Genomic DNA, 27,621 nt, shown 5'->3' with positions numbered 1-27,621 from the left:
ATTTATTTAGTCCCTGGAGGGGCAAGAGAAAATGGAATTGCTTCCTTACAACTCAATTAGGCAAATCTGGATCCAGGGAATTGAACTTAGTTCATAAAAGGCACCAAAAGCCACAACACCCCCTCTAGAAAACGCATGGAGAGTTACAAGTAGTCAGGACAAGTAGTCAAACTAATGCTTTATCACTCGCTCCCACCTCAAGACAATTGCCAGGATTCTATTATGTTGACTAGTTAGGAGAAGTGAAGAGAAATCAGTGGTTAGGACTACCAGTCCCCATAATCCTTTTTGACTACACCTTCTCCATAAAATTAAAATGTCATAAGTTCAAAGTTTATTTTAAACCACTGAGGTCTTTGAAATAGAGGGTAAGTTTATTTTTAGTATTAAAGAGGTTAACAATAACTCTCATTATTCCTACTGATCCATACTCAAACATGCTCAAAAAGTTGTAAACATGAAGTTTCTGACAAGTCTTACTAATCATTAAGAAAGAACAATAACAGTTATGTGCATAGGAAAGCCCAAAGAGTAGTAAATGACAATCAGAGGTATTTAGAGAGAAAGGAGGCTTTCTGTGATAAAAAAAAAAAAAAAAATACTGGTTCAATAAGATGATTGTGTTGGGAGCTGAGAAGTCAATATAAGAAAACTCTGGAATCCAAATTGCATTTCTATTTTTCTTGTTCCTTTTTTTCTTTTCTCTTTCTTTTTTTTTTTTTTCCACTAACCTAGAAAATGAGTTGAAGAGGCTTGGGGAGGAAGAAAAACTTCTCAACCTCTGGCCAATCTCCAGCTCCAGAATTAAGACCGAGGACTGAGTATAAATATCAGTAAGGCCTGACCTAGAATGGTAGCGGGACAATCTGGAGAACTAATCACTTAGTACTTGAGTCAGGCCTTTGTGAATAGTCAGGTCTATTCTATCTCTTGCACTGGAGAGCCTCAGAAAACTGGATACCACAGAGAGGGTGAGAGATTGATTTAAAATACAGTATCCACAGTAACAGCCCTTCTTAATGCAATCCTTTAGATAACTGACAGGACTTCACCTTTAGAGCAGCAAGACTGTGGGTAAATCCCAATAATTTCAGGTTACACAGAATTTTGGGTTACAACTCAAAGCAGATTATATAGGTTCCTCTTTGTGCCTACAATACTGACCCAAGAGGTTGGGACACTAACTATATAGAGAGTGGCAGAAAAGATGATCTTCAAAGACTTGCTTCTCTTTTCCTGGGAAGATCTCACCACAAATTGTACAAACCAATTGAAGGGTCTCCTTGTGCTGCTGCTCCAAGGTGTGATCGAAACTCTCATCAGCAAAATCTGATTCGCAAGTGGAGCATTTCTTGGAGAACTGGCAGGAAGAACAATGAGGTCAGTATAAATGGCAACTATATATGCAACACAGACCATGTTTTATTTTCTACTGTATCACTGGCACCTAGCATAATGGTTGGAAGATGACAGGTACTCAAGAACCAGAAAACTGAGTGGATAGTAAGTTTACCTTTGGAGATGCTCCCTGGACTTTTAACTCCAGGACTGAAAGAACATAATACTGCTGAAACATCAGTTTCCAGTTTGGAAGGGGCACTGAACATACCATTTCTGGCTAGTTATCTAGTTCACATTGCTTTCCTACCATCACTATTCATTCATTCATTCATTCATTCATTCATTCTCCAGAGCTCTGCTCAGCTCTGGTTTATGGTGATGTGGAAGATTAAACCTGGGACTTTGGAACCTCAGGCCTGAGAGGTTTTTGCATACCCACTGTGCTGTCTCTGTCCCCTAGTTCTGCTATTCATAGGTGGAGATTTTGAGTAGATTGTTAGAGGATGAAATGTGCTTTCTTCTTTTTAGTATTTGTTGCAGTGCAAGGGGCTCAGCAGGGGCCAGCTTTTTTCATCCTTTTTAGCTACATATCTGTCTGTATCTATATATGGGGGAGGGGAGACATGACAGTACTGGAGTTTTCTCTTGATGCTAAGGCACTCCCATGTGGTGGGATTTAAACACAGGCTGTGCACATGGCAAAGTGTGCTCCCGATCAGGTGAGCTATCTTCTAGCCTTCAAATGTGCTTTTTCCTTCCCACTTCAACAAGTTTTCTCAGCTCTGGACACTGAACAAATTGACTCAACTGACTACCAAATCATTAGAATTAACCATGTCCTTACGAGAACTGGAGAAGAGAAATTTTCTCAAAGATTTTATGTGGGCAACTTCATGAATCAAATACTTACCAGACTGGCAGCAGAACTTTCTTGGATACCTGGAGGTAATAAAAAAAGAAATAATACAATGAAAAATGATCTCTAGATGCTCTATGTTCTAGCAGATGTTTTCTTTTTCTTTTTTCTGCCTCCAGGGTTATTGCTGGGGATCAGTGTCTGCACTATGAGTCCACTGCTCCTGGAGGCTATTTTTCCCATTTTGTTGCTCTTGTTGTCATTATTGTTGTCATTGCTGTTGTTGGTGGATAGGACAGAGAGAAATCAAGAGAAGATAGGAAATGGGAGAGAAAGATACCCTGCAGGTGGGGATCTGGGGGCTCAAACTGGCATCCGTATGCCTGTCCTTGCGCTTCGTGCCATGTGCAATTAACCTGCTTCGCTACTGCCTGACCCCATAGCAGGTATTTTCTTTTTAAATCAGTACCATTTTATTTTAAAAATATTTACGCCCTTTGTTGCGCTTGTTTTATTGTTGTAGTTATTGTTGTCGTTGTTGGAAAGGACAGAGAGAGATGGAGAGGGGAAGACAGAGGGGGAGAAAAGACACCTGCAGACCTGCTTCACCGCCTGTGAAGTGACTCCCCTGCAGGTGGGGAGCCAGGGGCTCGAACCGGGATCCTTACGCCACATGCGCTTAACCCTACCGCCGGACTCCCAGCAGGTGTTTTCTATAGTTCTCGTTTTCTTTTTCCCATTGCCTCTGCTTCCTTTTCAGTTGTAATTTATTTTTTTTAAGTGATTTATTCATTTTTTTTTAACATTTATCCCCTTTTGTTGCCCTTTTTTATTGCTGTAGTTATTATTGTTGCTGTTATTGTCTTTGTTGGATAGGAGAGAAATGGAGGGGAAGACAGAGAGAGGGAGAGACAGACACCTGCAGACCTGTTTCACCGCTTGCGAAGTGATTCCCCTGCAGGTGGGGAGCTGGGGGCTTGAACTGGGATCCTATCGCTGGTCCTTGCGCTTTGCGCCATGTTTGCTTAACCCACTGTGCTACCGCCCAACTCCCAATTTACTTTTTAAAATATTTATTCTCTTGCTTCCTTTTATTGTAGTTGTTGGATAGGACAGAGAAATGGAGAAAGGAGGGGAAGATAGAGAGGGGGAAAGAGACATCTGTAGACCTGCCTCACCGACTGTGAAGCAACACCCCTGCAGGTGTGGAGCTGGGGGGCTCGAACCGGGATCCTTATGCCAGTCTTGTGCTTTGCGCCACATGTGCTTAACCAGCTGCGCTACTGCCAAACTTCCATAATTTACTTCTAATTGAGGGAATCTAGGTCAATGATAAAGGGGGCAAAAACAAAAAAACAAAAAAAACAGATAAACAATGAAAATGAAATGGCATACTTCAATGGTCCTCTATGCTACTGTATCCTATATAATCAGAAAAAAAAGTAACCTATTTTCATTGTGTGGGAAATAAGATTTTCTACTTCTTTTAAAAAATATTTATTCCCTTTTGTTGCCCTTGCTGTTTTATTGTTGTAGCCATCATCGATCTCTCTGTTGTTGGATAGGACAGAGAGAAATGACAGATAGGGGGAGAGAAAGATAGACACCTCCAGACCTGCTTCACCACTTGTGAAGGAAAATAAGATTGTGTGAGAAATAAGATTTTTAAAATAAAAACAGTAACAAGGGAATAGCCTGAGAACAGATTTAAAGATTCTCATTTTTAAATGAAATGCTTAAACAATTCTTTTTTTTAAAAAATTGTTTTATTAGTAATTTGCAAAATAACATGGGTACAATCCCACACCATTTCCACCACCAGAGTTCTGTGTTCTCATTCCCTCCACTGGAAACTACAGTGATTCTCCCAAAGTCATAGATGTGGGTTGACTACTAGGCGGGCTGGGTTCTTAATTGCTTCTCTGCTAAACTTGGGCCTTGGCAGGTTGATCCATATCTCTAGCCTGTTACTATCTTACTCTCCCCCCCTTTTAAAATTTTTTATTCATAAAAAGGAAACATTGACAAAACCATAGTATAAGAGGGGTACAATTTCACACAATTCCCACCACCAGAACTCTGTATCCCATCCCATCCCCTGATAGAGTTCCTATTTTTTTTTTTAATATTTATTTATTCCCTTTTCTTGCCCTTGATTTTTTTCCTATTCTTTAACCCTCTAGGAGTATGGATCCAAGGTCATTGTGGGATGCAGAAGGTTGAAGGTCTGGCTTCTCTAATTGCTTCCCCACTGAAAATGGGCGTTGACAAGTCAATCTATACTCCCAGCCTGTCTCTCTCTTTCCCTAGTGGGGAAGGGTTCTGGGGAAGCAGAGCTCCAGGACACACTGGTGGGGTCCTCTGTCCAGGAACGTCTGGTCGGTATCATATTAGAATCCGGAACCTGGTGGTTGACAAGAGAGTTAACATACAAAGCCTAACAAATTGTTGACCAATCATGGACCTAAGGGCTGGAATAGGGCAGATAAAGAGTTGGGGGGGGGTTTTTTCCTCCATTTTGTAGATAGCTAGTAGGCATATTTTAGTTAAACTCCAAAGGGCCTGTGGCTATACTAGTTTTCAACACTTTAGTGTTAGGTAATAAAAAAAAATTCCCCTGTGTTGTAATGTAATACACACAGTTTCATGGGATAAAAAGACTTCTTTCTTTTTGACCCTGAGTCTGGACCCAAGTTATTGTCTGGGGAGATGATATCATGGCTGGAAAAAGGACCAGAAAGCTGGATCAGAGAACAGAGTAGTTCCCTAATATGGGAAAGGGGTATAAATATTGACTGTAAACACCATCGATTTGATGTGATCTGGGGCCTATAATTAGCTTATAGGCCGGTGTGACCTCTGCATCCCTCTAGATCTGAGCTCACACTCTGTGGTCATGAGTAGCTGCCCCAGTATTGACCCATCTTTCTCAGGTGTGGCATAGAGTATGTTGTCCATCCTCTAAAGGGAGGATGGACTATTATCTAGCATTATTGATCCAAGTTGAGGGCAAGGTCCTATGGGGGGCCACAAAGCTTAAACAATTCTTAAAGAAAAAAATGTAATGTGTATTTCTGCCTACTGCAAAGACTCTGACGTTAAGAGAATATCCCTGCTTTATAGTGTCCAAAAAAAGGTCATGCAATGGACAATGGCACACTTAAAGACACATTAGCATACATAGGGACTGGGTTTAAGCCCCACTCCCAAGATGCAGGGGGGAGCTTCATGAGTTGTGAAGCAAGTCTGCAGGTGTCTTTGTCATTCTCCCTCTATCTCCCCTTCCCCTCTCAATTCCTCTGTGCTATCTAGTGAGAGAAAAAGAAAAATATAGGCTAATTAAAAAATAAAAAGTAAATGGGGTCTCACATCACATTTGGAGAAAAAGTTCTAAGGCACATGATCCCAAGTCTTTGTATAACAAGACTGGCTTTCATCCTCATGTTTTGTCTTCCAAACCATTCAGCAGTCTCTGTGGAACAAAATCCTGCTACTCTTTATCAGGCCTTTGAGGTAGTGGCTATAGTAACTGCCCATTCCTGGGCTGCTAAACCTAACATTTGTGCTTCCATTTCTAAACCCTAATTAGCTCCCTCAGCTTTGTATGTGTATATCTTCCACACAGAGACATTTCTCTGATTTATATATTTGGAATATAGCCTCGGGACTCAATTTGTGTCTGCTGCCTCTAGGCGAATGATCTGATTTGCGTCTTCTAGATTCAGATTTATTTCTCAATTAACATTTCTCGCCCGGCAGTCTTTCTATTAGGTACTCAGTTTCTGCCTGCTAAGTCTTAACTTACCAGGTACACTGGCCTTAATTAGCATTTGAGACCAAAAAAATTAGGAGGAAAGGGATGCTGTAGGCAGAAACTATCCAGCTTCAATGGCAAAGTCCTCTTACCAGAAAAAGGGGTTCTGTAGCCAAATCCTGAACTTTTGTCAACAGAAGGACTCAGATAAGATGAAACGCGAGAACCCAGACTCGCGCTGTGCTCCAGCTTCTTGATGGTTGTTCTTAAAGCCTGAGAATAGAGTATTGATAGAGACAACAACAATGAATGACGAGAAGGAACTGGCTAGGGGATGCCTATTGTTGGTGGTTCTCAATTAACAATGTGGCGATGGAGAAGCCCAAGTAGATAGTAAGCCATACTTCTACAAGGAAGGGATGTAGCAGCCTTAATCCTCTGAAGCTTTGAGTTTCTAATACCTGAATTTAAACATACACTGAATTTCATTTAGATTAATACAAAAAAAAAGAATTTTTATAGTATTTATTTATTTAATATCATAAGAAAGAATGAGAATATCACTCTGGCATAAAATGTCAGGGATCAAACCTGACCTCAAGACTGAGAGTCTGACACTTTATCCACTGTGCCACCTTTCAGGCCACACAAAAAATAAACTGAAATGTCTAAATGAATACCATCTGAAAGATTCCAAGGTTCATATAAAAATGAAACTGCTGCAGCCTGGGAGATGGTGCAGTGGCTAGAGCTTTGGGCTTAGAAGCATGAGGTCTTGTGTTCAATCCTCAATATTATATTATACTAGAGTGATGCACTGGTTTTTTCCATCTTTCTCTCTCAAGTAAAATCTTTGAAATGTTTTTAAAAATTGTGGAACTGCTCTACATTATTGATAGAAGAAAGTTTCTTTTAGTCTTCTTCCTAGGGCAGTTTTCTTAGTGTACTTCACTCTTTCTTTTGGTGGTACAGGGGATTGAACCTAGACTTTGGAGCCTCAGGCATGAGAGTCTCTTTGCACAACTGATTTGCTATCTAGCCCCACTCTTAGTGGATGCTTATATTGTTATTTCAACTGATTACTACTATTGAAATAATCCCTACCCCCCAAAGCCAGAGCAAGTGTCTCATACAAAGGGCCCCTCATTCAACTTCTGTTTTCTTAGTTTTTTGGAGAGCAGCTCTGCTCAGCTGACTATTGGTGATGCCAGGGGGTTGAACCTGGGATCTACTCATGCAAGTTCTATGCGCTACTGTTTTGTTTTCTCCCTGGCCCTTCATATGTCATAACATTCCTGGGTCATCTTACTCTATCCCCTTAAAGAGTCCTACCCTCTTACATACTTACATCTTGTTCCCGTAGCAGATTCATTTTCTCTCTCCTCAGATCGTTGGTCATATCCTTTTCCTCTTCCAGTCTTCTTGATAGCTGGGAGAAGTGCCTCTGTCAGGAAAATAAAAAAAAAAAAAAAGAAAAAAAAAGTTAGGATTACACATACTGTACCTGGATTCCAGGGGATTAACATAAGGAGATTGTGGAAGATCACTTTTTCCAAAGTGGAGGAACTGAGGTAACGTAGAAGGCAAGTGTGGTAGTAGGGAGTAGTAATCCTAAAAGGGACAAGGACTTCCAGAAAAGTGACTTCACAAAATGTCTAAAAGGCCCTGAGTTGGTATCAAGATGCCCATTTCTTTGGGCTTAGCTGGAGTAAGATAAAGTAAGTTTATGAAAATAACCTCAAGACTATGCTAGGAATAAGGGATAACTACCCAAACCAAGAGACCCCTCACAGAATGGGAGATCTTTACATGCCATACATCAGATAAGAGTTTAATAACCAACATATATAAAGAGCTTGCCAGACTCAACAACAAGACAACAAATAACCCCATCCAAAAATGGGGGGAGGACTTGGACAGAATATTGACCACAGAAGAGATCCAAAAGGCAGAGAAACACATGAAAAATGCTCCAAGTCTCTGATTGTCAGAGAAATGCAAATAAAGACAACAATGAGATACCACTTCACTCCTGTGAGAATGTCACACATCAGAAAAGGTAACAGCAGCAAATGCTGGAGAGGGTGTGGGGTCAAAGGAACCCTCCTGCACTGCTGGTGGGAATGTAAATTGGTCCAGCCTCTGTGGAGAACAGTCTGGAGAACTCTCAGAAGGCTAGAAATGGACCTACCCTATGACCCTGCAATTCCCCTCCTGGGGATATATCCTAAGGAACCCAACACATCCATCCAAAAAGATCTGTGTACACATATGTTCTTGGCAGCACAATTTGTAATAGCCAAAACCTGGAAGCAACCCAGGTGTCCAACAACAGATGAGTGGCTGAGCAAGTTGTGGTATATATACACAATGGAATACTACTCAGCTGTAAAAAATGGTGACTTCACCGTTTTCAGCCGATCTTGGATGGACCTTGAAAAAATCATGCTGAGTGAAATAAGTCAGAAACAGAAGGATGAATATGGGATGATCTCAATCTCAGGCCGAAGTTGAAAAACAAGATTAGAAAAGAAAACACAAGTCGAACCTGAAATGGAATTGGAGTATTACACCAAAGTAAAAGACTCTGGGGTGGGTGGGTGAGTGGGGAGAATACAGGTCCATGAAAGATGATGAATGACATAGTGGGGGTTGTATTGTTAAATGGGAATCTGGGGAATGTTATGCATGTACAAACTATTGTATTTACTGTTGAATGAAAAGCATTAATTCCCCAATAAAGAAATAAATTATTTAAAAAAAAAAAAAAGGAATAAGGGATAAACAGCCTTGTTTAATTGCACCCACCCTTGAGAATGTTATCTTTGTCTTACATAAACATCTCATCCAGTGTAGTATGAAACAATCAGATTGAGGCTGGTATGATTCTAGTTGTGAGAATAACTATCTGGACTCATGTTACACTAGGAAGAAACCCTGGAAGGTATCTGTTCAAGGAACCTAAGACTTGGGTCCTGGGTTACCTAGTAGGATGGGTTAATCTGACTAGTTTCATAAACTCCAAGCTTCTAGGTATATTTCAGTGCTCATCTTTTATCTACTAGATAGATGTGCACCTCACAAAACCATTTGACCTTATCCTACTAGCTGTAGTGTCAACAACCCCCCACCCTACTTTTTATTTGAATGTTGGTGCCCAGAGTGCTAGGCTACCCGATGAGAATGTTAACTGCAGGCTCCTGGTTGCCCACCCACATTGGCTCTTACTGGCTCTTTCTGTCCTCCTTCACTTCCTCAAAAGGCAACAATGAGAAAGCACTACTTTAGTCTGAACTGAAACCTGAACAGTGGCTATGTAAACCTTCCCTTCACCCCATGAATGAGATGCAATTTATATTTCTAGGGATCCTCAGGCTGTTTTTGGTCTCATACTCTCTTCTTTTTATTGGAAACTATTTATTTATTCCCTTTTGTTGCCCTTGTTTTATTGTTGTTGTCGTTGTGGGATAGGACAGAGAGAAATGGGGAGAGGAGGGGAAGACAGAGAAGGGGAGAGAAAGATAGACACCGGCAGACCTGCCTCACCGCTTGTGAAGCGACTCCCCTGCAGGTGGGGAGCTGGGGCTCGAACCAGGATCCTTGATCCTTACTCCAGTCCCTGAGCTTTGAGGCACCTGCACTTAACTACTGCACTACCACCTGCCTCCCAAGATTTCTTTTTAAAATACTCCTTGATTTCTGGGCCCCTTATCACTGTCACCTACCAGTGCAGCAGCCCTTGAGTTTCCTGTTTTGTCTGTGGAATTGTTGGCACCCCTTGTTCTTCTTTAGGAAAGTCTTTAACTACAACAAGGGCAACAAAATGAAAACAAAAAAACCCCAGCCTTTTCTGGTCTCTACCTTTACCTTGAGACATTCCACCTCTTACTCTAACTGTCCCTCTACTGTTACTTTCTTGCTCCTAGGCTCCTGAAGTATAAGATACATATTGCTCAAAGGTAGAGAGAACTTTTGAATGCACAGGGAATAAAGAGCTGCTATAGGTCAGTTAGAAAGACCCTAGGTTTATGAAAATCATGGAAACTCACACTTATCACAGGAAGTTCAAACCTGTAAATGACTCTAGACTATTTAAATCAGTAATTTCTTGATATAGCCAGAATCACAAGCTCAAATGTGTTAGTACTAGCCAGAGTAGTAATGTAATTTAATATAGGAACTGAATGCAATGGAAACTGTAGCTAATATAAACACAGGAACTTTCTAAGGGGTGCAACATTAATTCAGTTCCAAATAACGCTACTGTGTGGGAATGTGAGCTCTGTGTTGTTGCTAGCACCTTTTATTTTCCCCTGTAGAAAAAGCTGAAAATAAAGAATTTTAAAATTTGGGTGGGGGTAGACAGCATAATGGTTATGCAAACAGACTCTCATGCTTGCGACTCGAAAGTCCCAGTTTCAATCCCCTGCACCACCAAAATACCAGAGCTGATCAGTGCTCTGATAAAAAAATAAATTTTAAAAAATTATTTACTATTTTGGATAGAGAAAAACTGACAGGGAAAGGGGAGATTGGGTGAGAAAGACACCTGTAACAGTGCTTCACCACTCAAAGCTTCCCCTACCTTTCAGCTGGGGAGTAAGCACTTGAAACTGGATCCTTGCATACTGTAATGTGTGTAAGGTGTGACATCACCCAGCCCCTGGAACTTTTAAAATGGTAAATATTTCTACTTCTAAGTGTTGTTACCTACTCTAATTATTTAAACAACACTATCTAGGTCAAACAGGACACTTTTTGGGCTAAACTTAATCTATGAACTGATTTTCACTTCTTTATTATATCAGGCTAAAATATACTATATGGAGCTAGGGATGTAGCTCACTGGTTTAGCGCACATTTTGCATGTATGAATCCCTGACTTCTATCCCCAGTACCAAACATACAGATATAGTGTCTTCTATGCATCTATATATAGTATATACATAATACTCATTAACTGGTTAATAATTAAGTGAAGCACCACTCATCACCAAGAGGCCTCTTTTCTAAGAAATTATAGGATGTTAGCTGATTAAGCTCAATTACTTTATTACCTCAGTGCACATAACTGATAATTATGATAGCTGCTACTATATTAATTATATATTTGTTTCATACAGTTCAACTTTATAATCATTGTCTTCTCTGACTCAGTATGAAGGAAGTTTAACTTTCAATACTCATTAATCATTCATCACACATTAGAAACATTCAGCACTTCAGGGTATGGTGGTGGCACACCTGCTTAAGTGCAGGTGCTGTAATGTGAAAGGATCCATTCCTATAGGTGGTATGGCAGTGCTACAGGTTTCTCTCCCTTTTCTCCCCTTTCCTTCCTGATTTCTGTCTCTATCCAATAAAATAAAAATAAATAAAATATTTAAGAAAGAAATATGTGCCACCTCTACCCATTTTTATAAGTGAGTCATACTCTGCCCTTTTGGATTGAAAGAATAATATTCAGAGTTAATTCTAGTACAATTTAGTTATCTTCTCAATCATTTAAAAAGGCATTTTGCGCCTCCGACATCTAAAGATAGACATGCCATTAACTCGTGGTGTCTCACCGATGCAGCAGTTGCTTCTTGCTTCATCTTCTCCAGACTCTTCTGTTGCTTCTCCATTTCTTGCTCTTTTTTTTGCAGTTGGATCTAAAACAAAATTAATGCACATATACAAGATTTAAAGAAGGAAAAACTAAACAATAACAAAACTTCTAATTAAACATGGGACCTTGAATATAGTAAGGGATGAAGTCTACTCAGTGAAGTATCTTTTGGTCCCTATTTATTTATGTTATGAATCAGAGAGAGAAAGACCACAGCACTGCTCTGGCATATGCAGTACTAGAGATCTAATGGGGGCCTCATTCATGGAAGTCCTGGATTCTACCCATTAAGCAACCTCCCAGCTATGTATTTATTTTTCCTTTTGTTGCCCCTTTTTTTTTTTTGATGTAGTTATTGTTGTTGTTGTTATTGATGTTGTCATTGTTAGGACAGACAGACATGGAGAGAGGGGAAGACAGAGAGGGGGAAAGAAAGATAGACACCTGAAGACCTGCTTCACCACCTGTGAAGCAACTCCCCTGCAGGAGGGAGCCAGGGGGCTTGAACCAAGATCCTTAGGCTGGTCCTAAGGACATGTGCGCTTAACCCGCTGAGCTACCGCCCGACTCCACCTCCCAGCTATGAACAACACTTATTTACCTCTTTGGTGGAGCTGGGGCACTACATATATGCTACTCCATTGCTCCCTGGGCCAAGTTTTTTTTTTTTTTTTTCAGAGAGAAGGATGAAGTATGGAGTAGGAGGAAGTGGAGAGGAGGGGGAGAGAGACGGACAGATACATCATGGTATCCTAGTTTCCCTCAGTGCTGTGACAAACTTGGGCTACATGCATAGCAAAGCACACACTCTCTTCAGTAAGCTATCTCTCTGACTCTGGACAATTCTTTTTTTTTTAAATTAATTAATCTTTAAATATTTATTTATTCTTTTGTTGCCCTTGTTTTGTTGTCATTAATGGATAGGACAGAGAGAAATGGAGAGAGGAGGGGAAGACAGAGAGAAGAGAAAGCAGGTCCCCAGCAGGTGGAGGATGGGTGGGGGGGGAACTCAACCAGGATCCTTACGCTGGTCCTTGTGCTTTGCACCATCTGCGCTTAACCTGCGGCGCTACTGCCCGACTCCCTGGACAATGCTTTTTAAGCAACAGTAATAGAAGTAGCTCCCAACTTACAGCATCTTCATCTTTCAGCTCTAAGAATGAAGGAAAACTGACTAACCACTTTTAAAGGCCTCTTTAAGGCATAGTTTCTTAAAAGAGAAAGATGAATTCTACTGCTATCTGCTTTATATTCAAATAAGATTTTCTTTTAAAAAGATTTGACAATTGGAGGGCTGGGTGGTAGTGTGCCTGGTTGAGTGCAAATTACAGTGCACAAGGACCTCAGTTTGAGCCCCTAGTCCCCACTTTCAGGGGGGAAAGCTTTGCAAGTGGTGAAGCAGGTCTGCAGAAGTCCCTCTGTCCCTCTCCCCCTTCCCTCTTGATCTTTGTCTCTAGTCAATAAATAAATACAGATAATAATAATCATAAAAAGTCTGAAGACCAATGACATAAAGGCAGTCATTCATCTTAAGAGCTTGTGATAAATATAAACCTTAAAAACAAAAGGGAGGTGGTCTAGGGAAGGGATCAAGAATGGAAATTACAGACTCTGCAACTTTAGTATTTTGAATGGTGTACTGTTGGGTCTCTCTATAATGAAATGCACTCTTATCCAGAGAGGAGTGGTGGTGAGACGAAGAAATACATCTTGCATCACTTCCCTCAATCACTCCAAAGTTAACCTTGTCAGACAAAGTAAGGACTACAAAAACTGAATAAGGGCAAGAGACTGGCATACTTTAAGGATGACTCTTTGATCACTACCAGGCCACCCCATCACCTGGGCCCTAGTCAGGGAGTCCTGAGATTCCCACACAGACATGATGGGCCTAGAATTCTAACATACCCCACTCTCCACTGTCACTGGTCATCTCCATCAGGAACAACGTAATGGACTCCTTTATGGGCCCCTATAGGATCTTGCCCTCAATGTGAATCAACAATGGCAGGAACTGTTCCATTCTCCGAATGGAGGTTGGGCAACATACTCTACCACTCAAGGAAGATAGGTCCTGAAATTAATGCAGCCTAGAATGCTCCTGTGACCACAGAATGTGAGCTCAGACCTACAGGGATGCAGAAGTTACACAGGCTCCTGTGCTGAATATAGACACTAGATCAAATCGATGGGGTTTCCAGTTAACAATATTTAGATATTTGGGAGCCACTGTTTTCCCTGATCCAGCTTTCTAGTCCTTTTTTCAACCATGATACCATCTCCCCAGATAATACCTTGGGTCTACCTACATGTTAGCTGTCAGGCTCAGGCAAAAATTAGTAAGTCAAGGGACCCTTGGAATATACCTAAAATAGTCCTACTAGGTTTTTCCAAAATGGAGACCCCAAATATCAGCTACTATATTCTTGCCTTTAGGTTCCTGATTAGTCAACAATTTGTTCTGCTTTATATCTTAATTCTTTTTCAGCCACCAGTTTCCAGATGCTACCATGATGCCAATCTGACTTCCCTGGGCAGATGACCTCACCAATGTGTCCTGGAGCCCCACCTCCATAGAGAGACAGGCTTGGAGTATGGACTGACCTGCCAACACCCACATCCAGTGGAGAACCAAATGCAGAAGCCAGACCTTCCACCTAATGATACTGGGTCCATACTCCCAGAGGGATAAAGAATAGGAAAGCTTTCAAGGGAGGGGATGGGATACAGAGTTCTGGTGGTGGGAACTGTGTGGAACTGTACCCCTCTTATCCTATGGTGTTGTCAATATTTTCATTTTATAAATAAAAAGAAATATACTTTGCAAAGGTTTGGCACTACCTACCTGAAGCTGATCCACTGTGTTTCCCATATCTTCATTTTCTGAGGACAGCTTCTGGGCTTCCTTTTTCAGTCTATGGAAGTAGAGAGGTAAAGTATTTGAGGTCAGCTTGTCCAGAATTTTAATTATTTAAGGCTGGCTTGGTTCTTTACCTACAGAATTGTTTTAAAATCTAATAATCTCTTCATTCCTGGTTTGCCTTTCTGACCTCAAACAACAAGTATTCAATAATTAGTGTTAATTAAATTCAGGTTAATTGCTCCTTACCATTCTGATATTAATTCCTTATGCCAAGAGCAAAGGGCTCATGGTTCAAGGAGGGAGACATAACTATTGCTGTCATAATAGGAGAAGTATTTACTAACAAATCCCAGAAATTAAATCTGACTCTACTAAACGGTGTCCACAGAACAGTGGTTCCTCCCACGCAAGAATCATACTCACTGAAGCACCTCTCTCTCCCAAGAGTGATTCTGACTTGTCAATTTCTGTTCCAACTTCTGATTGATCTTCTCTAGGGTTTCTATTTCTTCCTGCAGATTGAAAGGCCAAAGGTGCACATCTTGCCCAAGACAAAAACTACCTCAAGCAGTCAACAAATACTTAGTGAACACTTACTATACTATGTCAGTCATAGCACATGACACAGCAGTGCATAAAATACCCAATAAAGATTTTTCTTTAAGGAAAAGTTCCAAACCAGTAATGGCTTTTATCGCATCTTTTAAGAAACCACAAGTAGGTCAGATGTCTCACCCCATTATTTTGCTGCTTGGGTGGCTGGGACAACTTAGAGATTATTCATCAGCCTGCTGAACTGTTCCTTTTTCAGAAACATAGATACCATCCAAAAATTCCCAGATATCTTTGTTTTTAACAGTTGTGGCTTGCTGAATCAATGCAGCTGAATTTGATACAAGTTCGATGTCATTTCCTCCAAGAATTAATTCATCTTTCTGGGCTTCAGATACCAAGCATGCAACACCTGACCTCATTCGAACCCTCTGTATTAATTTTTCACCCAAGAAATTTCTGATTTCAACAAGAGACCCCTTCTCCTGAATAACAATGTTGATAGGGAGGTGAGCACACACAGACCTCGTTTTGTATCAGAAACCCAGTGTAACACCCTTGATCATGTTCTGTACATGGCTGCAAATAGTGCCAATAGTGGCCAGTTCCTTTCTACTTCTCCACCATTTGTCAACTCGGAGCTACTGCTTTTTCTTTCCGAGGAGACTGAGCTCTACCTTGATGTGATTGAAGTCCCTCCTCTGGGGCCCTTCACGATGACCATGCAGCCCCCTTCAGAGAGATGTCAACATTCTCCAGTTGCTGAGAATGTTCTTCATTCTCGCAGTAGATATGGCAAAGAAGGAACATCTTTTGGCATCACATTCAGATTTTTCTAACTGTATGTTCTTTGCATAAAAATGCACCGATCTTAACTTATCTTGTGTTAGAGCCTACATTTGTCACTTGCTCATTAAACCAATAAACAAACAATGAGAAGAAGTTTGGGTTTAAATCCTGAACTTATCACTGGTTAGTTGTATAACAGATCACTTAAGACCTCTAAGTCTCAAGTATTAAAGTGAGATAATAATAGTCCCTATAGCAATGGTCTACCATACTATTTAAGTAAGAAAATATATGTAACAATTGTGAAGGCTTATTTCATCTCACAAGAGATAAGGCATTTATTTCATCTAAGAGAAAGAAGTCAAGAGCTTTGAGCCTCATACATACAAGCCCTGTGCTCTTATCAGCTAAGCTGTTTTTCTTGGGTGTAGTTTATATATATAAGAGATTTTAAGAGTGGGAGTTGGGCGGTAGCACCGCAGGTTAACCCCGCATGGTGCAAAGTGCAAGGACCGGCGTAAGGATCCCGGTTCAAGCCCCCAGCTCCCCACCTGCAGGGGAGTCTCTTCATAAGTGGTGAAGCAGGTCTGCAGGTGTCTGTCTTTTTCTCCCCCTCTGTCTTCCACAACTCTCCATTTCTCTCTGTCCTATCCAACAACGATGACACCAAAACAATAACCACAACAATAAAACAAGGGCAACAAAAGGGAATAAACAAATATTTTTAAAACCTACTTTAAGACTGTACGCATTCCAAGATATTCACATAAGAGAGTAAGATCACAAGCACAGTCACAAGTGGTGTGGCGTAAGGGGCACCACCCATTATACTACCTGTACAAGTTCATCCTTAACCAGCAGTCCTACCTGCTTCTTTTTGAGCTCAGCCTGTATGTCTGCGTTCTCATTACAAAGGTTGACAAAGTTATCCTGCAGTTCCTCATTTTCTCTGCGAAGCTCCTTGTTTTGTTGTTCAATCTTTTCCACTTCTCCCTGTGATCGAGTATTCAATTAACTCACATTTGATTCTTTTTTTAAAAAAATATTTAGTTTTCCTTTTGTCATCCTTGTTTTATCATTGTTGTGGCTATTATTGCTACTGATATTGTTGTTGTTGGATAGGACTGCAGACTTGCTTTGCCACTTGTAAAGCAACCCCCCACCCCCTGCAAGTGGGAAGCCAGGTGCTTGAACCCAGGTCCTTGCATTTTGTACTATGTGTGCTTAACCAGGTGTGCCACCATCCATCCCCCTGAAGACAGCATTTAAACAACTACTGTATCTCTGGTGTCTACTATAGCATTGACTGGAAAGCTGGTGTACTGTTAAAATGACTGAGCAAATAAATAAAATTAATGTTTGTGTTTGACAGGCTATAAAACAAAATTGAAAGGCACAAAAAATATTTTGTGCTTCTCAAAAGAACTTAATATTTTTATCAAGAGAGAGCATGAAGGACCAGACTGTGGTACACCCAATTCAGTGCACATGTTACCATGCACAAATACACAATTTTCCACCTACAGTGTGGAAGTTTCATGAGTGCTGAAGCAGTGCCGCAGATGTCTTTCTCTCTCCACCTCTATCTTCCCCTTCCCTCTCAATTTCTTTTTAATATTTTTATTTATTCCCTTTTTGTTGTCCTTGTTTTTATTATTGTAGTTATTATTGCTGTTATTGATGTTTTTATTGGATAGGACAGAGAGAAATGGAGAGAGGAGAGGAAGACAGAGAGGGGGAGAGAAAGATAGACACCTGCAGACCTGCTTCACTACCTGTGAAGTAACTCCCCTGCAGGTGGGGAGCTGGGGGCTCGAACCAGGATCCTTCTTCCGGTCCTTGTGCTTTGTGCCACATGCGCTTAACCCCCTGTGTTACCACCAGACTGCCCCCTCTCAATTCTATCTCTATTTGAAATAAATAAGCATTAGATAGAGAGAAATGAAAAACATTGCTTAACCATTCATGGATAGTTTTCTCCTTGTTCCTCTCATGTGGTGCTGGGGATCAAAAACCAGGATCTCATGGCATTCAAAGAAGGTGCTTTACCATTGAGCCCCCTCTGGTCCCAGAAACTTGAAAATTTATTGTAGTGATAAGATGCAAAGATGTCAAAAATTAAGTAGTTAGAAAGTTAATAAATGCATGCCTTGTCATGAAATTTGTTTGAGGTCTACTTTCCCAACTTCACACTACTATATATATAGTATTTACTTAAGGGTAGAGACAGAAATGAAGAGGGGAAGAAGGGGTGGGGAGACAGAGGGAGAGAAAGAGACGCCTGCAGCCCTGCTTCATCACTTATGAAACTTCTCCCCTGCATGTGGGGCCTGGGGCTTGATTTGTGATTTGTTGCATGTGCACTCAACCAGGTGCACCACCACCTGGCCCCTCACACTATTTTTATAGCCTAGTTTCCCTAATTCTCAGCAGTCTAGAAGGGGTGCATCTGCAGGGTGGAACAGCAATAAGATCAAGCACATAATACTGTGAAAAAAAGAAAGAAAAAGGACTAAATGAATATCGACAGAAGAGTTACAAAAATTTTAGAAGAGGGAAAGATCACTTATAATGATTATCTGTTAATATTCCTAAGCCATTTCTGAGTGAGTTTGAATAACTACTGTATAAAACTTTATAGTATTTGTTAGGCATTCAACAAATTCTTATTGACTCAAATTCCATGTTATCCTGGAATTGACAAATATGGATGAGGTAGAATGTATATGAACCTGAGTAGTAACAACCAGGATGTCCTCCTCAATTTCTCTTCGGAATTGGAAAGGGATACTTGCTCCTCGGACCATATCATCCTGATCCACATAGCAGAACTGGTAATACTCATCATCCTTGGGCAGGTAATACGCTGAAAGCACGTACAGAAATTTTAATTCAAAAAATAAGGTCTGTTAAGTTAATTAAAAAATCTAAAAAAAAAAAAAATTTAAAATCTTTTCTGTCCCAGAAAGCTCAAGCTTAATGGGATTCATTAGTCTTGGATATTGTCTTTGAGAATTTTTCTTACCTTTGAACTCGACTTCCTGCTGTTTCGCTGTTTCACTGTTTAGGTCAACAGGCAAAGTAACCCACATGAAGGTGTAATACTCGCGTGTTGTCTTCCATCCCACCTATAATGGCAAGAGGCTCTCACTTAGCATTAGAAAGACCTCAGGGGAAATTTACTTGAGCTTTGTATTATAAACACTATACACTATTTAAGGGTTTTTTTTTCCTCTGATGGAAATCAATCTCTGGATTTAAAAAAATATATATTTTTAAAAAGGAAACACTGACAAAAACCATAGGATAAGAGGGCTACAACTCCACACAACTGCCACCACCAGAACTCCATATCCCATCCCCTCCCGATAGCTTTCCTTATATACATGCTCTACCTCTGAGTCACCTGGTCGGTGTTTTTTTTTTTTTTTTTTTTTTTTTTTTTTTTTTTTTTGTGTGTGTGTGTGTGTGCTTGCATAATTCCATCATTCCTGGTGGGTCCTTTTCCTTATTTTGTCCTGAATATTTATTAATAACGGGGAGGGGAGATATGAATCAGAGAATTACTTTAGCACATGTGATGTTGAGGGCTGAATTCATACTTGAGAGTCCAACACTTTATCCACCATACCACCTCCCAGATTGTAAATCCTTTTATTTTTAAATTTTAAGATAGACAATGACGTTGAGGAAGGAGAGACAGCACAGCACTTGTTGTGCATGGTGCTCCAGTATGGTTGCCTGGGTCTCAAAATTGGTACTCTACCGTGGTCCGGGAGGTGGCACAGTGAGTGATAAAGCTTTGGACTCTCAAGCATGAGGTCCTGAGTTCGGTCCCTGGCAGTACATGTGCCAGAGTGGTGTGGTGTCTGGTTCTTTTTCTCTCCTCCTATCTTTCTCATAAATAAATAAAATCTTTAGGGAAAAAAAAAACTGGTACTCTACCATTTCCCAAGGTCTAATTAAAAAAAAAAATCCATGTTTTATTTCTTTCACAAGTAAGAGATATTATACACAAACAACACAGATAACCACAGCATCACTCTGGTACATGTGATGCTAAGGAGTGAACCCAGGACTTCATGCTTATAAGTTCAGATTTTTTTTTTATTTGGGGGATTAATGGTTTACATTACTTTACTGATATAGGAGTAATTTCTCCATTTTCTGCAAAGCAGTTTCACTCCCAGTCTAGGTCCTCTCCACCATCATGCACCAGGACCTGAAAGCCCTCTCCTTCTCCCCAGACTCCTTTGCTTTGGTGCAATACCCCAAACCCAGTCCAATTTCTACTTTGTATTTCCCTTTTCTGTTCTTATTTCATGTTCATGAGCAAGATCATCCCATATTCATCCTTCTCTTTCTGGAATATCTCACTTGCCACCCCCCCCCAGGCCAGACTTAATTTAAAAAATAATTACTTTGTGAGACAGTACAATAGAGACAGAGCATGTGTGTGTAAGAGAATACAGTCTACTGCTACACTATCATGGAGTTCTGACTCATTTTCATTCTTGATCTCATATGGTGCCAGGAATCAAACCCAGAGCCTCGTGTATGCAAGGCAGCATACTGTTATGCCACCTCCCCAGCACCTGGTCTCAGTCTTTTTAAAATACACTTACTTTTTTTTTAGATACCATTTATGTTGAGATACAATAGAATGAGTTCACTATGACAAGATTTACCCACCATGGATAAAATCCTTTTAAAAAAATTTTATCTATGATAATTATATATGGTAAAATGTCTGATATGCTGAAAATCGGCATGGACCTGCACAATGCACACACACACACATTTGCTCACACATAGTCTAAAATGCCTGTCTTAGAAGGAAGTGAAAACTAGTTGCTTAACACCAGAACCAAAGAGCCAGAAATTACATTCCCAATTCTGACACAGACCTGAGAACTTATGGGGGGTGGGGTGTGTGTGGATCTAGCAGCTAGGTCTTCCAAAGAGCCTCTCCAATGAAAGTGGTTTACAGGTTCGTCTCCACCTACCCTTCAGAGCCCTCTCAGAAAGTAACATTTTACCAGACATGTTTTGGGTGGCTGATATTTTATACTTTGATATCTTTACATTTCTTCTGTTAACATTTTTCTTATGTGAAGGGTTATGGGATTGTGAACAATAATCTTACTATCTTCTTGTAACACTGTTTTCTGAATGTTTTTATCAGGAAGCACTTCTGATTTTCCCTCCCAATTAATTTGTCCTTTCACTGTCCAATTCAGTCTTATCACCTAATTAAGTTATACAATGGCATTTTAACAGATACACTTTATTTGTTCAATTTATGTAAATATAGGTACAATATATATCTTCTGAAGAAGGTAATATAATGGATGTAAGATGCACATTTTTTGAAGTGCTAAAAACCATGGAAATGTGTATTCCAATTAAAATGGACAATTTATGTTTTAAAAAAATGCACTTAGGAAAAAAATACCTTCCAATTATGTGTATGTTGGAGATGGATGAGAAAGATATTGTGAAGCACCACTTAAGGGAATCCAGGTATATATAGTTTTGTACTCAATGCATACTCAATGAAAGCTTTTTGGTTATAAAGAGTAATAATAAGATAAGATCTCTTCTAGGTATTGAAGACAGTAAGTCATAAGATATAAGAGTACTATAAAACATGCCTTAGAAAGCTGGCTAAGTAAAAAAGAAAGAAACACTCTCACAAAATGTGAAGAGGGATTTAAAAAATGACTTAAATCGAATCTGAAAGGTAAGAGCACACCAGAGAATAGAAAGGGAGCCATTGTATCTTCAAAGAGGAGAAACGCTCAGCAAATTATAAGCAAAATTATGTTTACTGCCATATTTTGACCCTGCTTGAGTCCAGTGGGAAGAGAAGGAACTAAAAATAAATTCCATTTGTTATATATTAAGGGTTGAAAAGGCTACGGTGGAAGTCATCAGAGTATACTTGGGCATGTTTACTGTCTCATTAATACACCCTATTGCTGTAAGCATCTCAGAGTTACTTCAGCCTGCAGTGGTACAGGAAGTAGAAATTTTATGGCGTTTTCATTCACATCCTGGAGTTTCTTAAGGCACTGTGACCAAAATATCATCTAGAAGGCCTAAGAATTACTATTACCTTGAAGTAAGTAAACAACTTCTTTTTACCTGCAGTTTCCAATGGACAGAGGACCGAGTCAGTCTTGGTGTCTGACTTCTTTCTTTCTTTATATTTATTTTTCATTTTTTCTGTAATTTTAAAAATTTTTTTGGTTTTTTTTCTCTTTTTTTAAATTTATTTTATTTATTTATTCCCTTTTGTTGTCCTTGTTGTTTTATTGTTGTAGTTATTATTGTTGTCGTTGTTGGATAGGACAGAGAGAAATGGAGAGAGGGAGGGGAAGACAGAGAGGAGGAGAGAAAGATAGACACCTGCAGACCTGCTTCACAGCCTGTGAAGCGACTCCCCTGCAGGTGGGGAGCCGGGGTTCGAACCGAGATCCTTATGCTGGTCCTTGTGCTTTGCGCCACCTGCGCTTAGCCCACTGCACTACAGCCCGACTCCCTTTATTTTTCATTTTTGTTGTCCTTGTTTTTCATTGTTGCTGTAGTTATTGTTGTTGATGATGTCGTGGTTGTTAGGACAGAGAAATGGAGAGAGGAAGGGAAGACAGAGAGGGGGAGAGAAAGATAGACACCTGCAGACGTGCTTCACTGCTTGTGAAGTGACTCCCCTGCAGGTGGGGAGCTGGGGCTTGAACCGGGATCCTTACGCAGGTCCTTGCACTTTGCGCCATGTGCGCTTAACCCACTGCGCTACCACCCGACTCCCCCTTTCTTTTTTATAAATATATTCTTTTCTTTTTTTTAATTATCTTTATTTATTTACTGGACAGAGACAGCCAGAAATTGACAGGAAGGGGAAGGCAGAGAGGGAGAGAGAAAGAAAGACACCTACAGCACTGCCTCACCACTTGTGAAACTTTTTCCCTGTAGGTGGGGACTGGGGCTTGAACTCTGGTCCTTGCACATTGTAACATACACAACTCAACTCAACCAGGTGCACAACTACCTACCCCCATCCCATTTTTTATAAGAGGTGGGGGAAGTGGATTTGAGAAGGAAAACCAAGAGTATCATTTTGGCACAAGCGATGCTGAGGATCACACTAAGAACCTCACACTTGACGGAGGCGGAGCTACGAGCAGCAGATCGCTTTCTCTCCTCTCCTCTCCTCTGGATCAACTAGGAATACCAAAGGAGACCACCCGGACTGAAACAAGACAGGACTAGAATGACCACAGAAACCCAGTAAATCACCCGTGAGTACAAACACACGTGGCTGGTGACAGAGAGGAGAGAGGGGCCTAAGGAGAGATTAAGTGACTGCTAACAGTTCAACAGTTTGTCAGTGGAGACACCACCTCCAGTCTGCTCCACCAACAAGGGGACAGCTGAAGGGAGGAAAGGACTCCCCAGAGACTCACCAAGTACAACTCTGAGTCTCCATTGCTACTACCCTCAGAATCTGGAGCAGCAACAGGGAGGGACACCAGGGCACAGAGATCTAACCGGGAAACCCAGGAGAAGACCTATACCTCAGTGGCATAGCTGAAGGGCTGTGAAAGTCTCTTTGCATAACCACTGGATTATCTCTGCCACACCCTGCTTTATCTCTTGGTCAGGAGTCATTGATTAAGCCAAGAAGCCTATTGATAGTTTAAAAGCCCTCAGGCTACCATAGCCTACAGGGAAAAAAAAAAAGACTTTTACACCACTGAACTCCAACTCAGGGATTGAAAAAACTGTTAACTTATATAAAATGTTTAAAACAACAAGAAAAAATAATGGAGACTCGAACCAGGACAAGAGTCCAGCTAAAAGTCCTCCAGAGGGCGAAACACAAAACAACGAGTTCAACATCCAAACATTAGCTAAGGAAATAATAACAGGAGTGAGTAAAGAATTTGAAAAAATTGTAATCAGAACTGCAGGAACAACAAATGAGAATATGGAAGAAAATTCTAATAATCTCATGGTTATTAGAGAGCTGAAAGCTGAAATTGCTGAGCTAAGAAGGCAACTAGTTGAACAAGCTAAAACAGTATCAGAGCAGGGCAACAAAATAGATGAACTCCAGAAAGCAGTAGAGGGCAGAGAGAATAGAATCAATGAGGCTGAAGACAGAATTAGCAAGATTGAGGATGAATTAGAGACAACTAAAGAAGAAGTAAGAGACCTCAAAAAGAGATTAAGAGATGCTGAAAACAACAAGAGAGTCCTATGGGATGACTTCAAAAGAAACAATATACGCATTATTGGCTTACCAGAGGAAGAAAGAGAAGGGGAGGAAGAAAGCGTTCTCCAGGGCATAATAGCTGAAAATTTCTCTAGTCTAGACAACACCAAAGACATAAAGATTCAAGAAGCCCAGAGGGTCCCAAACAGAATTAACCCAGACCTAAAGACACCAAGACATGTCATACTTAGATTGGAAAGGAATAAGGATAAAGAAAGGATCCTCAAGGCTGCAAGAGAAAAACAAAGAGTCACCTACAAAGGAAAACCCATAAGATTAGCAGCAGACTTCTCCATACAAACACTACAGGCCAGAAGAGAATGGCAAGATATCTATCGAGTGCTCAATGAGAAAGGCTTTCAGCCAAGAATACTATATCCTGCTAGATTGTCATTCAGACTAGATGGAAGCATCAAAACCTTCTCAGACAAGCAACAGTTGAAGGAAGCAACCATCACCAAGCCTGCCTTGAAAGAAGTTCTGAAAGGTTTCCTATAAACAACCAGACCACCACAAATAGAACATATATCAAAACACTCTAAAATTCTACAAGAATGGCGTTAAAATATCTTCAATCTTTGATATCAATAAATGTGAATGGCCTGAATTCACCTATTAAAAGACACAGAGTAGGAAGATGGATCAGAAAACACAACCCAACAATATGTTGTCTACAGGAAACTCACCTAACGCAATAAGACAAACACAGACTTAAAGTGAAAGGATGGAAAACTATCATTCAAGCCAATGGCCCACAAAAAAGGGCAGGAACAGCTATTCTCATATCTGACATGATAGACTTTAAAATAGATAAGATTAAAAAAGATAGGAATGGACACTACTTAATGCTCAGAGGATCAGTCAATCAAGAGGACTTAACAATTATTAATATCTATGCACCCAATGAGAAGCCATCTAAATACATCAAACTTCTACTGAAAGAGCTACAGCAATATATTAACAGTAACACAATCATAGTAGGGGACTTCAACACCCCACTATCTCAACTTGACAGATCATCCAGGAAGAAAATCAGTAAAGACATAAGGGAGCTAAATGAAGAGATAGATAAACTAGAACTATTGGACATTTTCAGAGTCATTCATCCCAAGAAACTGGAATACACATTTTACTCAAATCCACATGGATCATTCTCAAGGATAGACCATATGTTAGGCCACAAAGAGAGCATCAGCCTATTCAAGAGCACTGAAATCATCCCAAGCATCTTCTCAGACCACAGTGGAATTAAACTAACAATCAACAAAAGATTAGTAACAGTGCCAAAATGTGGAAGCTAAACAGTACACTTCTTAACAACTTCTGGGTCAAAGAGGAAATCAAGGAAGAAATCAAAATGTTTCGAGAGTTCAATGAAAATGAAGACACAAGCTATCAAAATATTTGGGACACAGCTAAAGCAGTCCTAAGAGGGAAGTTCATAGCTATACAAGCACACATTAGGAAACAAGAAAAGGCACAAATAAACAGCCTGATTGCACATCTTAAAGACCTAGAAGAAGAACAACAAAGGAACCCTAAAGCAACCAGAAGGACAGAAATTACTAAAGTTAGGGCAGAAATAAATAACATTGAGAATAGGAAAAACATACAAAAGATCAACGAAAGTAAATGTTGGTTCTTCGAAAGAGTAAACAAAATCGACAAACCTTTAGCCAGACTCACAAAACAAAAAAGGGAGAAGACCCAAATAAATCGGATAGTAAATGAAAGAGGAGATATCACAACAGACACTGCAGAAATTCAACATATCATGCGAGGCTTCTATGAACAACTATATGCCACCAAGCTAGAGAACCTGGAAGAAATGAATGATTTCCTAGATACCTACCAACTTCCAAAACTAAGTAAAGAGGAAGTCGATAACATGAACAGGCCCATCACAGCTAATGAAATTGAAACAGTTATCAAAAATCTTCCCAAAAATAAAAGTCCTGGACCAGATGGTTTTACAAATGAATTCTACAAAACTTTCAAAAGAAGAACTAATACCTCTACTTTTAAAAGTCTTCCAGAAGATTGAAGACACTGGAATACTCCCTGCCAGCTTCTATGAAGCCAACATCACCCTGATACCAAAAGCAGACAGGGACACAACCAAAAAAGAAAACTACAGACCAATATCTCTGATGAACATAGATGCGAAAATATTGAACAAAATTCTAGCCAACCGGATACAGCAGTATATCAAAAAGATTGTTCATCATGACCAAGTGGGGTTTATCCCAGGCATGCAAGGTTGGTTTAATATACGTAAATCAATCAATGTGATCCACCACATCAACAAAAGCAAGACCAAAAACCACATGGTCATATCAATAGATGCAGAGAAAGCCTTTGACAAAATACAACATCCCTTTATGATCAAAACACTACAAAAAATAGGAATAGATGGAAAATTCCTGAAGATAGTGGAGTCTATATATAGCAAACCTACAGCCAACATCATACTCAATGGTGAAAAACTGGAAGCATTTCCCCTCAGATCAGGTACTAGACAGGGCTGCCCACTATCACCATTACTATTCAACATAGTGTTGGAAGTTCTTGCCATAGCAATCAGGCAGGAGCAAGGAATTAAAGGAATACAGATTGGAAGAGAAGAAGTCAAACTTTCCTTATTTGCAGATGACATGATAGTATACATGGAAAAACCAAAGGAATCTAGCAAGAAGCTTTTGGAAATCATCAGGCAATACAGTAATGTGTCAGGCTATAAAATTAACATTCAAAAGTCAGTGGCATTCCTTTATGCAAACACTAAGTTAGAAGAAATTGAAATCCAGAAATCAGTTCCTTTTTCTATAGCAACAAAAACAACAAAATATCTAGGAATAAAACTAACCAAAGAAGTGAAAGACTTGTATACTGAAAATTATGAGTCACTACTCAAAGAAATTGAAAAAGACACAAAGAAGTGGAAAGATATTCCATGCTCATGGGTTGGAAGAATTAACATCATCAAAATGAATATACTACCCAGAGCCATATACAAATTTAATGCTATCCCCATCAAGATCCCAAGCACATTGTTTAGGGGAATAGAAAAAATGCTACAAATGTTTATCTGGAACCAGAAAAGACCTAGAATTGCCAAAACAATCTTGAGAAAAAAGAACAGAACCGGAGGCATCACACTGCCAGATCTCAAACTATATTATAGGGCCATTGTCATCAAAACTGCTTGGTACTGGAACATGAACAGACACACTGACCAGTGGAATAGAATTGAGAGCCCAGAAATGAGGCCCCACACCTATGGACATCTAATCTTTGACAAAGGGGCCCAGACTATTACATGGGGAAAGCAGAGTCTCTTCAACAAATGGTGTTGGAAACAATGGGTTGAAACATGCAGAAGAATGAAGCTGAATCACTGTATTTCACCAAATACAAAAGTAAATTCCAAGTGGATCAAGGACTTGGATGTTAAACCAGAAACTATCAGATACTTAGAGGAAAATATTGGAAGAACTTTTTTCCGCATAAATTTTAAAGACATTTTCAATGAAACGAATCCAATTACAAGGAAGACTAAGGCAAGTATAAACCTATG

At 40.0% G+C, this 27,621-nt stretch overlaps 1 protein-coding gene and 1 pseudogene across 2 annotated transcripts in view; both read right to left on the bottom strand.

Moving 5' to 3' along the window:
* Positions 1-355: 355 nt before the first annotated feature.
* CALCOCO2 (calcium binding and coiled-coil domain 2) overlaps positions 356-27,621 on the bottom strand; it is a 40,634-nt gene continuing 13,368 nt past the window's right edge. The window contains exons 3-12 of one of the 2 annotated variants that reach the window (XM_060203662.1): positions 18,792-18,894; positions 18,499-18,632; positions 16,634-16,759; positions 14,849-14,937; positions 14,408-14,477; positions 11,522-11,605; positions 7,300-7,395; positions 6,104-6,224; positions 2,252-2,280; positions 356-1,360 (exon numbers count right to left, since the gene is read on the bottom strand). In XM_060203662.1, the coding sequence (XP_060059645.1) occupies positions 1,181-1,360; positions 2,252-2,280; positions 6,104-6,224; positions 7,300-7,395; positions 11,522-11,605; positions 14,408-14,477; positions 14,849-14,937; positions 16,634-16,759; positions 18,499-18,632; positions 18,792-18,894 (1,032 nt within the window). In that variant the 3' untranslated portion in view covers positions 356-1,180. Of the gene's footprint in view, positions 1,361-2,251; positions 2,281-3,941; positions 4,602-6,103; positions 6,225-7,299; positions 7,396-11,521; positions 11,606-14,407; positions 14,478-14,848; positions 14,938-16,633; positions 16,760-18,498; positions 18,633-18,791; positions 18,895-27,621 lie in introns of those variants that run through there. The other variant, XM_060203663.1, reaches the window with a different exon arrangement.
* Positions 14,945-16,202, bottom strand: LOC132541953 (large ribosomal subunit protein uL6-like; annotated as a pseudogene).

This window comes from Erinaceus europaeus, chromosome 12 (assembly GCF_950295315.1).
Source record: "Erinaceus europaeus chromosome 12, mEriEur2.1, whole genome shotgun sequence".
NCBI lineage: Eukaryota > Metazoa > Chordata > Mammalia > Eulipotyphla > Erinaceidae > Erinaceus > Erinaceus europaeus.
The sequence above is the reverse complement of the archived record's forward strand: the minus strand, read 5'-3'. Positions and strand labels throughout refer to the sequence as shown.